This window comes from Platichthys flesus, chromosome 24 (genome assembly GCF_949316205.1).
Source record: "Platichthys flesus chromosome 24, fPlaFle2.1, whole genome shotgun sequence".
NCBI lineage: Eukaryota > Metazoa > Chordata > Actinopteri > Pleuronectiformes > Pleuronectidae > Platichthys > Platichthys flesus.
Genome location: NC_084968.1, coordinates 12835296 through 12850679, shown reverse-complemented (window position 1 = coordinate 12850679; position 15384 = coordinate 12835296). Strand labels below are relative to the sequence as shown.

Below are 15384 nucleotides of genomic sequence, written 5' to 3'. Positions count from 1 at the left end.
CCACTTTAAAGTCATTTCCTGCAGTGAAGCTTTTATTTTGCAGCACAGACATAAATAAGGATAAAAAAGGAATTTTAATTGAGACAGAAGAGAAATAACAAATCAACTTCACATCTGAAACAGACAAAACAAAAGCAGCCCTCTGTAACACTAAAATTATTTATTAAAATCTCAAAACATTAACAAACGTCATTAACAAATAATTTAATGCAGTTTGTACAAAGCTGATTCCTTGTATCGACAGGCACGCTGAGAAAACTACAGGAGGCGTCAGGCGGAAACCTCGTCCCTTAAACACGTCACACGATTTAAATAAACTTATAAACTGAGAGGAGCCGACGGAGCCACAGTTGCACCTCAGCTACAGCATCAAACTGAAAATATGAAGACATGGAACAACTTTCAAAACGATGAAGAATAAAACATGAAATATAAAAAAGGCCTTTAACGTTTTCCCAGTTACAGTTTAAATATCTTGAAGCAGAGTTTTACCCCAGTTTACACGTTTAACATAAAAATACTTTATTTTCTTTATCGTCATTTTTATTTGCGTTCGTCTTTTTTCGATCCGTTTTCTTTGTCGTTTATTTTTCTCAAGTTTCAAACATTCGTTATCGACATAACTGGTAATATCCACAGAACATGTTCATTGGTTGATGATTATGATTTTTAAAATGAGCTGATCAAAGTTGATCCTGTAGAGGGCACTGTGGACCAAGATTAGAGAAGGAGAGCGCCCCCTACAGGATATTGATCAATGTAACAGCAGAGGTTGATGGACACAGGAGTGTGTTGTTTTTGCATAGATTTAGGATGTGTAGTTAAAATAAGGCAGCGCGGTGGCGTTTTCCAACAGACACCTATTTTTAAAATGTTCATCTCTGTCTCTTAATTTAAAGCTACGAACGACAATAAAATAAAGTGACTCTTACTCTGAAAGGTCAGACTCGTAACACCTGGTATAAGGACGCACTGAAATGAATCATGTGATTGCAGTACGCGAGTGATTGGCAGGTGAAGGTTGATCATTCAATCAGAAACCAAACAAAAACGCTTCAGCACGTCTATTCCTCCGTCAAGTCTGTCTTAACTCGTGACGATGAGGCACGCACACACACACACACACGCTAACACACACGGAACTTTCAGGGGTCAACGAAGGACACCATGATGTATCTGGTCCCTCTCGTGGTGGGCAGCCCCTCGTGGTAGTGGGTCAGACGCCCGGGGTGCATGAAGGTCCAACCCTTCCTGGGAGACTCCACCTTACAGTCGTAACGCAGGAACCTGCAGCCTCCACCCTGTGACACAAACACACACACACACACACACACACAATGAGTCTTTACGAAGGAGGAGATTCTTCCTAAACCTTCAACTTGATTTTTTTTGCCGGTACCTCGTAGTCGATGTTTTTGCTGTTCAGAGCAACATTGATGGTGAAGGTGGACGAGTCGTGATGCGGTCGCAGAGACGGCTGCTCGTCAGGGCGGTACCGGACCACAAAGTTCATAATGGCCTGGGACTACACACACAGACACACACACAAAAATACCATTGATTTGTAACACCATTCATGACTGATGCTGCAGAAAACATATACCTTTACTCTGGAGTATCTTGACAGTACCTTGGGGAAATACCCGGGATAGAGTTTTTCAGTGACAGGCGCGATGTACTCCTTGAGGAACTTGAGCCACTCCTTCTCGAAGCCGATCTGGGTCATGTGGATATCCACCGTCGGGACGTTTTCGTAGCCGCCGGCCAGACGCTCGTCCTGAACACAACGAGGAGACAAAAAGTTTCAAAGCTCCAGTTCTCAGGTTTGTTCAGAGAGGGCCGGTCAGACAGGTGAACATATTACGTTGTGTTTTCCTCCAGACCACTGGTTGTTATCCTCCATGGTCTCCACCAGGTGGTCACACATCTTCTCTGAGAAAGCTGGAAACCAGTAAACATCTGGACAGGGCTGACACACACACACACACACATTGTTTAGTTACATGTTCTGAACTTTTACATCACCAACTACATTTTTTGCATCATTCACCTAATATTGAAACAGAGCTTCAGAGACAAATCATGTGTGTGGGAGTCATTGTTCATCCCGGTTATGACAATGTTTTGTTACCTGCTCCACGAAGCTCTTCTCATCTTCGAAGATCTTGGAGTAGTTCTCGTTGATGTACTTCTCCTTCCAGTCCTGTAAACAAACACAGAAACACACTCAGCCCTGGTTTTCCTTTTAGTTTTTCACATGTTCATATGATCACGTGTGCTCTTCTGACCACAGGGTTGTCGAAGATCTGCCACATGTCCGGGTGCAGCCTGGACGTGTTGAAGTTGGCCGATGCCACCAGACGACCAAACTCGTCGCGGTTTGACACGAACATGAAGATGCCCTGTGGACACAGTCGTTAATCGTCTCTATACACAGCCACTGATCGTCTTTATACACAGTCACTGATGGGCGTTACCTGGTCTCTGATGCTCTTGCAGAACACCATGTCAGGGTCCATGCCCTCGCCCACGTACATGGACATCTGGGACAGTTTAGACCTCAACACGCTGCCTTTGATCAGGTAGGCCTGAGTGATGTACGGCACGTTCCACACACCGCTGGACACACGGGATGAGACAACTGTTAAATTAGAACAAAATAAAATCTGTGTGTGTGTGCGTGTGTGTGTGTGTGTGTGTGTGTTAACTCACATCCTCTTTGCTTGGACGATCTCGATGTAGTCTTCAGATCTTGAGTAGTATCCTTCAGGACTCAGAGCGCCCCAGAAGTTACTCCACAGCTTCCCGTGCTTTGACAACATGGGAGCGATGACAGATCTTAGAGAGACACATGACAAAACCAGGAAACAGATTCAATAAATATAAGTTTATTCCAAAAACTATCACACCCTCTTGTCCTGTAGTATTTGTGTGATCCTACTAACAGACAGATAACCTAATAAGGAGTTTGATAAAGACTCTTTCACACCAGGGACAGGAAGCAGGTTATGACTTCATGATCACACGTACTTGTTCTCCTCGATCAGGATCCTCAGTGTGTCGGGGTTCGTCAACGCCACGTCAGAGTCGATGCTGAAGTAATAATCACACGCTGGATCCTTCTTACACGCCTCCCTGCACACACAAACACACAAACACATGAATATAAACTGAAGATTATTCATTTCTATTAGTAACATGTTGAGTGGGTTCCACTCACACAGCCATGGTTCTGGCCTTGTCCTCCTGCAGGTTCTCCTCTGGACCAACCAGCCGGGCGTTGGGGAACAGCGACCTGTGACGCTCCCAGAATCTCTGAATGTGACGCTCGTGGTAAACGACCTGAATTACAGGGGAACACACACACACACACACACACGTCAGAACAGAAGTGACCACAACACGTCCCAGAGTTTTCTCCTGTGTGTCTGTGTCTGTGTCGTACGTTGTTGTGGATGAAGAGGTGGATCTTCGCCTTGGGATAGTTGAGCGTGGTCAGCCGGTCCAGGAACTCCTCCATGAAGGGAGTGGCGTGTTCGATAAACACGGCCACGTGAACCAGAGGCATCTCGTCATCCTGAAAATAACCCGTCCTGGTGAGTCAGTGTGAAAGAGAATCTAGGGCTTGTGGTGTCAGGGGAGCTCACTCACAGGAACGTCGTTATAGAAAAGCAGGTCGTCGTCACAGCCGCCACATCCACTCTCATAGGTCCACGCCGTCGGGACATAGTTACCGAGGTAATTCAACTGCAGCTGCAGAGAGACAGAGACACGTCTGACATGTGATTGGCTCAACACCTCAAACATATGAGGTAAATGTTGTACAGTCAGTAACAGGCAGCCCATTGTTTTGAAGGGATAGTTCACCCAAAAAATTTAAATACATTCATTAACTTCTCACCACAATGCCCATGGAGGGCCGGGTGAAATGTGATCTATGCACGAACACGACCCGAGAGGATAACAGACGACATCTAGACTCAGAACTTTGTGTAAATTACGTTGAGTCCAATTTGAATGTCGGGACACAGCATCTCTGTCCGGTGGATGTTGTCACTAAGCTGCAGTGTTGATCAATCAGAGGCTCCCTACTCATTCTGAGCTGTGACTGTTTCACCTCAGACACCAGCTGAGCTCACATCACTGGTTCTGATGGGTGACTGGTCTCTTACCTTGGTGGGTCCGTTCCCATGGATGACAACAGGGAGTGTGTCGTAGGCCACGTTCCTCGCTCGGACCTTTGACTTCTCAAACTTCAAGACGACTTCATCTGACGGACAGAGACGAAGGGTTAACACAGGGTCCCCACAAAGAGGGGGACAGGTAAAAACATGTGTGTGTCTGTGTGTGTATGTGTGTGTGTGTGTGTGTGTCTCACCGACGGCTCCGTTCAGATTCTGGAAGATTCTGGATCGATGATCCAGCGTCATGTTGAACTTGGTCTGAGGAGACAAACATGATGTTAGAACCTTAGCGTGAAGGATTTTAATTCATTTATGACATCACAGGAAGTTACGTCTGAAACATGAGACGAACACTGAGCTCTCTCGCGTTTGCGTTGCTTTAAAGTTTTTGACTCTTGGTGCTGGCTAAGCTTCATGCTAACGTGCTATGCTAGCTGTCCACACTAAAGGTTAGTACAGAGTAAATAAACTTGTCAGCCTTCTTTCTCCAGGTTGTCGAGCGACACATGACGTTAGCGTGTTCAAAGTGAAAGTCAGATGACCAGAGAGCAGTTTAAGATCTATTCATGGTGAAGGTGGTGTATGATTGTTGTCGTGGTGGTGTCAGTTCACCCGCTGCGTCTTGTCCAGGTAGATCTTGGTGTAGAAGAGCTGGTCGTCGTCACTGTCCTTGTTCTTCCACTGCTGAACGATCGCACTGAGATCTGGAGCGAAGCCGATGAAACCTTAACAGAGAGGAAGAGTTTTATCGTCATCACTTTCATTTCACTTTGGGGTTCAAACATTGTGTCCATGTGCGAGTGTGTGCGAGGTTTAATATCAGACCTCCTGAGTTGAGGTAGCGTTTCCCAGAATGCACCACAGGGTACTTTTGGGCTAGTCTCTGGTCGGGCCAGCAGAATCCCTCGGCTGAGAAAACCACTCGATGACCCAGACGCTTGAATTTGGAGAGAACCTCCTCCGGGCCCGCCGCAAAGATGACGTCATAACTACAGAGAAGAAGAAAGAAGAGAAGAGTGAAACACAGAGGGAGGTGTGGTGGGACGGGACAGGAAGAGAAACAAAGACAGAGTTGTATAACACACACACACACAAACACACAAACACACACAGTGTTTACCTGTCCACGAACATGATGACCATGTTGGTCTTCTCAGAGTGTTTGAGCAGCTCCTTCTTCAACCATCTGACCTTCTGACCTCCACCCACTGTCCGGGCAACGTCACCTCCCTTCCACTCCTCCCCCAGACCCAGAACCTGCACACACACAAACACACAAACGCACACACACACGTTAAGATTCCAGACGTTACAGGTTTCTTTTTACATACAGTCCTTGTTTCTGACCTGTGTGTGTGTGTGTGTGTGTGTGTGTGTGTGTGTGTGTGTGTGTGTGTGTGTGTGTGTGTGTGTGTGTGTGTGTGTTACCTTCACGGTGTAGTTGAACTCCCTGATCGTACTCATGAAGCGTTTGAAGCCGTCTGTCTCCTCTGTGGCCGCGGTGATCACCAGCAGATTATCTATAAGGACAATACAATGACATCATTAGTGATATGTATTAAATCAACATGAAATCAATCCCATGTTGGATTCAACACGTGAGACAGCAGGTTTATTATTGTATGATTAATCTATACTTTGACTTTTGACTGACGGGACAAGAGGCCGAGCTGTCGGAGCAGACAAGTCCCGACCCGACTCAGCGAATCATGGGTCAGGATTCTGCTCCCCCAGGTCACACAGGTCAAACCGGGACGCTCGTCAGGGACACGCTGCTCAGAAAACTCCTCGCTGCCTTCAGGCTTCCCAGGAATTTGGGGCGAAGTGAAACTCGTCAGAAAAATCTCAGGGAAAGTTTAAGAGGTGAGGAGCAGGAGCAGTGGGGGGGCGGGGGGGGGGGGGGGGGGACAGACGCCTCCTTGTCCTCAGTCACAGACTCTGTGGTTTCAGCGATGGTAACGACAAACTCAACTCTCATCTCTTCCGGGGCCCAGAGGACCGGAGGGATTATTCCCAGCTGCTGCAGATGTTTCAACGGTGCGTTCAAGGCACGGAGGATTTAACGCTAACAAGAGTTTAAGGATTTTTTTCATTATACAACTTCTTCATTTCTGTGTCAAAGTGTAGTCACAACTCAGACTGATTGTAATCTGATTACCTGTAACATGTGACTTCAGTACTAATGTCAGAGAAATGGAAGTTTTGTCAATGGATTTATAACAGCTGTTCACTAATCTAATACTCAAGTGTTAAACAACATTCACACGACTGTCTAAACACACACACACACACGACATTACAGCAAAGTAAAGAATTGACTTTAGTAGCTGGAAATTATTAAATTATTTGTATTTTACTGGATAATTTAAGAATGTTAGTTGTTGCAAATTATTTCAGAAAACAGATTAATTAGTGTCACAACTGAAAATCCGGTCTGGATCAAACTGAACCATGAATCTGTTCAGATTGAAAACACAAGAAGAAGACGACACAGCTGCAGTCTTCACCTCAAACGATATAACGTTTGAACCACGAGGACGTTCATCTGGTGTATTTGAACTAGTCTGGAGTACTGTAGTACTTTGCAGTACTGTAGTATTGTGGAGTACTGCTCTTGAAGGTGCTGATGCTGGGAGGAAAACCATAATGATGTTCACATGAAGCTCTTCGTTAAATTTCTCCATTCAACGACGACTATCCCACACCTGACAACACGCAGACACACACCGTCCATCAACCAATCAGAGTTGAGTACAGGTAGGTGATGACGACAGGACGTACAGATGTCAGACTTAATTCTCTAGTCCCTAAGTTACAACGGGAAACCAAAGCTAACCCGATCAATGAAACACTGGAACATGAAGCTGGGTTCAGAGGAGAAAACATCCTCAGTCGTTTCATTCTTAAGCGTGAGAACCTGCTGCTCTCTGCTCTTTACATGTGAATAAATGTAATCCATCTTTTTAACGTGAGGTAACTGAAGGGCTGGGCCTGGCTCACTCTGTGTGACTGACGATAGCAGCACTGACAAGAGAAGCTGTATTTGATATCAGGACAGAAATCTGATCATCGGAATCAGGTCAGTGTCTGAACAGGAGCTCCAGTGATGCATCAGCTGATACGAGTCTTTCACAGGCACAGTGTCAATAACTTTGATTTCTGGTCTGAATCATTAAACCTGATGAGAAATGAAATGATGAAGAATAACTTTAAATGTCAGAGTGAATCAAGGGATGTGGAAAGTTCCCTCACAGACATTTATAAAACTAAGCATTGAACAGTGGGAAGAACCAAAGTACAAATCTGACATGGGCCTCTGATTATTGTACAACTGATCGATCAGAGGAGATTCTGATTTAAATCTAATACTTGAAAAATTACCTACATTTACTATCTTGATTTATTGTTAATTGATTTATAGGATCAACTTTATAGCAAGTGAATTCATTAGTTACAGCAGCAGATAGTCAGAGTGAGGCCGACAAGAAAACACGTGAAAGCATAAAAGGGAAAATAAACTGTCAATAAAATTAGAATTTTTAAATTTAGATTAGATGAACTTCCTGAGGATTAATCGACTGGTCGGCTCGGTGGTGAATTAACGAGCCTCCGGGGGACGTTAAAAGTTGAGAAGTTTGAGGTTCAGTGATTTTCAACGAGTTAACATTATTAATAAAGTCACGGTTTTATATTGATGTTCAGGGTCAAAGCGTCAAAGAGACGTTATGGTGAATAACAGCGCAGTTAGCAACAGTTAGCTCGGAGAACCAGAGCAAGGCAGCTCCAGCGGGACATGGTGGTCCTCCTGGCCGGGCAGGGGACCCTCAGGAGCGGCCTTACCTGCAGAGGGGCTCCGCTGATCGGCGGACACGAAGCTCTGGAGGAAGAAGAGCGGCAGCAGAGCGAGGGGAAACATGGCGCCGGTTTGAAACGCGAACGACTGAGTTTAGAGAGTAAAACTCAAGCTTCACTTTCTCCTTCTTCTCCTTCTTCTCCTCCTTCGTCCTCACTCCATCAGCTGCGAGACTCTCACGAGCTGCAAATGTCGCGATGACGTGAATCTTCCCGAGATGTCAATACGAGGAAAAAACCCTGAGTCCGCCCCATTTCCGAGGGACAGCCAATGAGAAGAGGTACTTACTTGAGTGACGGGTATGCTGAGCAGTCAGCGCCTCGAGGCGGCCTCGGACGAGCCAATCAGCGGAGGACAAATGGAAACGAGAGGACATAGGGTTTTTTTCGTGGCAGAAAGTTCGTGAAAACCGAGAAAGTGTAGGTTTGCCACGTGTGTGAGAGAGAGAGAGATCGAGATATATATATATGTAGAGAGAGAGAGAGAGAAGCTCACTTCATCAACTCCACTTTATTAAGTGATTAACCTGCAGTTTACCACTTAATAAACTCGAGTTTATTTAAGAAACCCCATTAATGAAAAACATAATAGTCAAAACTGAAATTAATAGTCAACTTAGAGAGAAAGAGTGACCTTTAAAAGATTGATTCACATTTCTATCCATTTGTTATTATTGTCCGACAACAGCTTATATAGAACAATCCATGCATTGAATAAAACAAAAACATATAGATAAAATTAATTAAAAAAAATACAATTATTATGAAAAGCAGGATAACACAGCAAAATGTAACAGACCCAAATAAAACCTCAACAGTGTGTTGTTACACTTTTATTGAATTATTTGTCTTTGTTTCATGTCATTCTTGTTCTCCAGGAGTTAAACGGATCAATGATCTCGTACAGTACCAATACACCGCCTGTCAAGACTTATTCATAAGGCTTTTATTTTGAAAAAGTTGAAAGACAAGTTCAGAATATTTTTTTCAGAAGTTGCATCGACTTTAATCCATCAATCCCTTGATCTATTAATACTTGACTCGCTTTACTTGTGTTCATATAGAATTAGACGGCTGTAACATCACAGACACCTTGACGGTCTTTGATGTGTTAAGGAAAACAGGGAACGAAGAAGACACAGAATATGGACATATAATTGGATGAGAGACTTTATATTTGATACGCTCATTCAAGTGAGAATTGGGACAGCTTAATCAACAAGGTGTGTGGAAAATAGTAACGCCCAGGGCAGTGTCAATAGTCTAATATCGTTTTCCATTATGATTAATGATGTGTTCTCTCATTATGAGGGATATTGGGCAGACTCTTTGCTAATGATGGAGCTTTGAGGAATAGGGGATTAGAAACATTGGCTGATTGGACAAAGCACAGAGGACATATAACAAATCCCTCTTTTTTGAATCATTAAACTTTGACACCTTCGCGCTGTCAGTGCTCGGCCCTTAATTAATGACCTAGGTTATTTAACAAATGAATGTTTCTTTAATTTATGTTTTTATTTGATGTAGTTAGGCCCACCCCCGCTCCACCTCCTTGTTGCCAGAATAAGGTCGCCATAGTAGCGTGACAACACCGGAGCAGAAGGGTTCTTGTAAACATGAGCAGACAGAAGTTCTTCACTGCTGCTGAAGTCTCGGCTCACAACACAGCGGATGACCTGTGGGTGTCGTTCCTGGGTAAAGTCTGCAACCTGACCCCCCTGATGAACCAGAACAAAGGTGGGGTAACAGCCGGGAGCTACACCGGTTCTTTTCTTCTCTATCCTCTGCTACTGCTCTACTCTGCGTGTTCCAGACAATCAGTAACTGTATATAACAATCACCAGAGACTGTTAAAGATGACCAATGACTGTTTATAACACATTTCAGCTCTTTGGTTTGAATGTTCAGTTTTATACTTTTTATTATTGTCTTATTTATATTTTAACTAATAATATATGTGTTTTAAAATGTGACTTATAAACATGTGTTTGTTTCTGTTCAGGCGACCTTCTGCTGTTACCCATCATGGAGTTTGCAGGAAGTGACATCAGCTGCTGGTTCGACCCTGAAACCAAAGACGTGGGTGATAAAACACATCAGCAGCAAAGTCACAGCTAAACAGTCCCCTGTAGTTTCCAACACGGGGGTCGGGCCCCTCTGACGGGTCCCCAGATAAGCCTTAGGGGTCAGGAGGTAACATAATTAAAAGAAGAGACAGCCATTGATTAGTTTGCTTTGACTGCAGATTGAAAATACCTGACTCCTGTGCTGAGGAGGAGTCTTAAGCTCCGCCTTCCTCTGTGGGAGGGTCCCGAATGCACTGCACACTGAGCCTGAATACACTCAAACAAAAAAGAATGAAACATGCAGAGTCAAATGTGGTACTGCAAACCCCAGACATATTTCGAAGTAGAGGCAATCATCTCCCCTGCTCGTCTCATAACAAAAGTAAAAAGTATCAGAACATAGAAATACTCGAATACTATCACTTGAGTAAAAGTACTTGGTAATCTTCTCTTCTGGATTTACCTGCATGAGTGTGTCCTCAGATCCTGAAACATGTGGATCCACTGACCAACTGTGTGAGGTACTACACCCCCAGGGGGCGCTTCGTGCACGTCTCCCCTACCGGTCCCCGCTCCAATTGGGCCAACGACTTTGCAGAGCCCTGGTGGAAGGACCGGCGCTACGAGGTGGGAGTGCTGACATCTAAAGCCAGGTGGATAAGAGTCATCAACGTGCAGACGTCCCAGGAGCAGCAGCTGCAGGTGAACTGATCACATGAGATGCATTCTGGGTAATGGGTCTGAGTTTAGCCTAGCTCAGCACAAAGATTGAAAGCAGCAGGAAACAGGTAGAAACAGATATCAGTTACTCTCACTGCTCATGGGTTTGACTGAAGTAAAGTATTAGAGCACTGAAGTTTATACAGTTTGTTCCGACCTGATTTCCCTGCGTTGCTCCTCAGGTGTGTTCAGAGGAGACTCTGGACGAGATCCTCCAGCGTTACCTCCGCTACAACTCTCACGCCCGTAGCTACAGCTGGAAACATGAAGGAGTAAGTCTGGACATGAGCAGGACGCTCAGTGAAAACAACGTCCCTGATGAAGATCACAAGCTGGAGGAGCTGCGACTGGACAGCGACCTCTTCATCACCGCCCTCCTCCTCCACTTCAGTGATGACCTCACAGAGGGATGACCTCTGACATCATGAGAGCCCAGTAGACAGGTGTGACATCACAACACCAGTGTCACCTGACAGGAAAATGAACTGCAGCTGTGAGAAAAGTAAATAAATAAAAATTAAGGGAGCTTCTGTATTTTGGATACTGATTGATTATCATATCATGTTATTCTACAGTTGTGTTTCCGAAATACATATATGTAAATGTATATCTATACACACACATATGTATGTGCGTGTCGATCTATATAAAAACAAACACACATTCATATATGAATAAATAAATACACACAAAACATATGTATTATATCAGTGGATATTTGTGTGGGTTTTGTTAATATCAATGTTGACTTGTGTTGTGACCGTGTTGGGCTCATCCAGTTTCCATTAGATCAACGCCTTGTGGGCGGAGCTCTGGAGCAGCAGCGGTCACTTTGTATCAAAAGTTTAATTTGAGTTTGTGAACTTCTGTGTTCTCAGACAACACAAAGATTCTCACGATGGTTAAAATTGATGAAGTTTCAGTATCACCATAAACAGGAAGTGTTGATAAATACCACAGTGGTACAACACTACTCTGCCAGTCAGGCAGTGGGAACCATTGGGGTATTTGACTCTGATTACTCCAGCCAAACATATGTTGGTGATATATATTTTTTTCTAATATAATATAGACTATAGTTCTGAGAGGTTGATATAAACCTAAAGAGTCCTCAAATGGTTAAATTGAGGAAGTCAGTTTTAGCGTCATATAAAACAGCAAACTCATAGCAAACTAAAGATGCAGAACAAGGAAAGCTGTGAACTTTTAGTGAAGTGAGGACTGGACGGTTTCATATTAAAATAGAGAAGAAGACAAGTCCTCAGAAAACAACCAGATTCTTCTTCATCCAACTTCAACAGGTGAGGAAACGTAAATATGACTAATTTTTACATCTGATTCCTTTAAATTTATCTTAAAAATAAAATCTGAACTGGTTCAGTAAAAACTACAATATTTGATTCTGAGCTGGAAAACAAAATGTAGAAATAGAATCAGGTTTATATTTGAGTAAATGTCGTTGTCCTTATCTTAAAGAGACAGAGACGATGACACGTCAACTGCGCATGAAGGAACAAGACGAGAGCGTCCAATGGATTGACGGTATGTTTCACTAGAAAAACCTTAAACACAAACCAACAACCTGACTGATGAAGTGATGAACTGTCTCTCTACCTGTCTGTCTGTCAGTACCTCAGTCTGTCCCTGTCCCTGTCTCAGGTGTCTACAGGTTTACACGTTTGATGGTTCCTGCTCTGGCAGTGACAGTCTTCCTGATTCTGATCATAAACCTGGGAGTTAGCTGTGAGCACTCACACATTAATTAAGTGCATGAATTAAATGATCATGTACATTTAGCAGGAAATACAAGTAAGATGCTTTATGAAGTGTGTGTGTGTGTGTGTGTGGGGGTTTGTTTGTGTGTGTATGTTTGTGTGTGTGTGTGCGTCAGTGTCGGAGGAGTTGAAGCAACTGTCGGTCATTGACTCTTTGAGCAGTCTTACTTCGAACAAATGTTCCCTCGAACAAATCATCAACAACAGTAGGTCCATTAATCATATTATCAACATGTGCCTGCACATGACACATACTCACACCAATGTACCTGTCTGTGGACCTGTCTGTGGACATGTCTGTGGATCTGACTGTGGACCTGTCTGTCTCGCAGGCTCAGGGTTGGACGGTTGTTGTCCTCCTGATTGGAAACTCTCTGGCTCGAGTTGTTATTTCTTCAATCGTTCCCGTTTGTCCTGGAATGATTCCAGAGCCTGGTGTGAGACACATGAATCTCACCTGGTCATACTTTCCTCGGACAGGGACTGGGTAAGTCCATCCATGAGTCTGTTAAGGGCAGATGGATGCCACACCTGTTTAATCCATTTGAAACCAACTGATTTGAGAACACGGGCTGTACTTTTAAAATATTATTGATGATTGATTGATTGAACTGATGCTGACCACAGGCTGGTTTTGAAGTCATGTAGGTGAGACAGTATCCTGAAGACGACCTGTTCTTGACTGGATACTCATATAGACTACGATGTCATCTGCGTAAAGACAGACTTTAAATTGTTATTATAGAAACTTGGTCTCTGTCCAGGACTTCGTGACCCGTCACAGTGTTCCTGAATTTTTCTGGGTGGGTCTGAGTCATTGGAGAACTGGAACATGGGAGTGGGTGGACCACACTCCGTACTCCATGGACCGGAGGTACACCCTCAGTTTGAGTTTCTCTGACAACAACAACAACAACTGCTGCATTAACATTAAAGCAAAACATTCACAACATTCAGGCAAACATATATAAAGTAAGATATGTATTACAGATTGTTTATGTGTAATGTGGTTTCCAGACGGTGGGGACCGGGTCAGCCTGACAACTGGATAGGTCATGGCCGCAGGCCTGGAGGCGAAGACTGTGCTCACCTGCACAGGGACGGCCGCCTCAACGACCGGCACTGCTCCTGGCAGATGCGGTTCATCTGCCAAAAGCGCAGCGGTGACCCCTGAGCAAACCTCCCCGGCTCCGCCCACATGTGTGTTCACAGATAGAAAACCTAGAATTATCAGTGACGAGCGGCTGTCAGAACCAAATATAAACCATAAACAAATATGTCTGATGTTATAATAAACCGTTTGGAAAAGAAGTGTTTTTCTCCCTTTTGTACAAAATGCAGTGGGGTACACAAAGCTGCCAACTTGGAGAGATGAGGAGGTTCCTCCGCCCCTCGCCTGCTTGTTCCCCACATGTTCCTGCTGCTGCTCGATGTTAGAAACACAATGTGTTTTTCTCTGTCAATCTCGAATTTCAAGTCTTCTTCATCACAGCAGGATGTTCATTTAGTAAATGATGGTCTATTTAGAGTCAAAAAGAGCATAAAGCTAGTGTTGGCGAGATGAAGCTTCATGAAGCATTGACGCTTTCCATCCAATTGGTTCACTCATGGGCTGAAGCATCATGGGGCTTCATTTGATCTACTGCACCATCAAGTGGACAAGACATGTAAAACAGGCAGAGTGATTATAATGACACCATTGCTTTGGTGTGTGAATTTGAATTGATTAAATGAATGAATGATGTTTGTGATGCCAATACATAAATTATGAACTCATTAAGATGGTGTCCGTCTTTAAGATACAATGGCGAGGTCAAAGGGGAAAGTGGAAACAAATTGGGCAGAGGGTTGTGATGTGAGTGTGCTTGTGTGACTTGGGACAACATGTTACATAAAATAGGGACATTTTATACATTTTTATTGAAAAATAATATCTTTTCCACAGTGCTGGGTTTCAGGCGGTTTATTTTTTATGCAAAAAAATGTGCAATAAACTCCCTAGTCCACAATGTGATCATTTTTCTGAACTGTCAGATAAAAGCAGTAAAAGGCGTAATACGACATGAAGTTGAGCAAACGTGTTAAAATTGGGGATGTAGTGTAATTTCAATAAAAAAATTAAAAAAGGTCAATAGAGCAACCAGATCTAAAATCACCACAACACCACAGGGGGAGTTACAGGCCTTTTATCTATTTCCAAACTGTGCTCTAACTGGTGCAGACTGCTGGCACAAGGAATCAGAATGGTTAGTTAAGAACTCCTATTTATTTGCCTCAAGTTACTCAACTTAAAAAGGGAAAATTAAACCCAACTAATCAAGTTCAAATATTCAACAGGAAGAGGATGCTCAGCTGGAGGGTGGAGTCGCTCTCTGGCCGATTCTTCCTCCTCAAGTCTGCGCTCGGTCAAAGGTTCACAGTTTTCTAGCTCTGTGTTCTCCACAGTCCACCCAATGAGCCGCTCTGATGGGATTTATAGAAACAACCATCGATCAGTTTACTGTGACTGCAGATTGAAAATACCTGACTCCTGTGCTGTGGAAGAGTCTTAAGCTCCGCCTTCCCCTGTGGGAGGGTCCCTAATGCACTGCACACTGAACCTGATGCACTCAAACAAAAAATAATGAAAACATGCAGAGTCAAATGTGCTACTGCAAAAACCAGACATATTTCGAAGTAGAGGCAATCATCTCCCCTGCTCATCTCAATCTTAGCACAAAGATTGAAAGCAGCAGGAAACAGGTAGAAACAGATATCAGTTACTTCCACTGCTCATGGGATTGA

The 15384-nt window shown here is 43.8% G+C and overlaps 2 protein-coding genes across 4 annotated transcripts; one reads left to right on the top strand and one right to left on the bottom strand.

Moving 5' to 3' along the window:
* Positions 1-145: 145 nt before the first annotated feature.
* Positions 146-8228, bottom strand: plod3 (procollagen-lysine, 2-oxoglutarate 5-dioxygenase 3). The gene is made up of 19 exons (XM_062383538.1): positions 8025-8228; positions 5613-5704; positions 5305-5441; positions 5010-5173; positions 4797-4909; positions 4379-4442; positions 4173-4270; positions 3652-3753; positions 3446-3577; positions 3221-3342; positions 3031-3135; positions 2713-2838; positions 2478-2619; positions 2289-2402; positions 2132-2203; positions 1865-1969; positions 1631-1777; positions 1400-1525; positions 146-1301 (listed from the first exon to the last, which is right to left on the bottom strand). The coding sequence occupies exons 1-19, from the start codon at positions 8098-8100 to the stop codon at positions 1146-1148; spliced, it is 2193 nt and encodes a 730-aa protein (XP_062239522.1). The 5' UTR covers positions 8101-8228; the 3' UTR covers positions 146-1145.
* A 1398-nt stretch (positions 8229-9626) lies between these two features.
* LOC133949666 (cytochrome b5 domain-containing protein 1-like) lies at positions 9627-13911 on the top strand. 3 transcript variants are annotated; one of them, XM_062383610.1, is made up of 7 exons: positions 9627-9776; positions 10042-10118; positions 10589-10807; positions 11008-12126; positions 12302-12367; positions 12455-12806; positions 12933-12988. In XM_062383610.1, exons 1-4 carry the CDS (start codon positions 9656-9658, stop codon positions 11236-11238), a joined length of 648 nt encoding a protein of 215 aa, XP_062239594.1. In that variant the 5' UTR covers positions 9627-9655; the 3' UTR covers positions 11239-12126; positions 12302-12367; positions 12455-12806; positions 12933-12988. The 3 variants fall into 3 exon arrangements, with proteins under 3 accessions (XP_062239594.1, XP_062239595.1, XP_062239593.1); XM_062383609.1 differs by lacking the exons at positions 9627-9776; positions 10042-10118; positions 10589-10807 and adding exons at positions 13365-13474; positions 13618-13911 and having other exon boundaries at positions 11555-12126; positions 12455-12568; positions 12717-12806; positions 12933-13087; XM_062383611.1 differs by lacking the exon at positions 12455-12806 and having other exon boundaries at positions 12933-13061.
* Positions 13912-15384: the final 1473 nt, after the last annotated feature.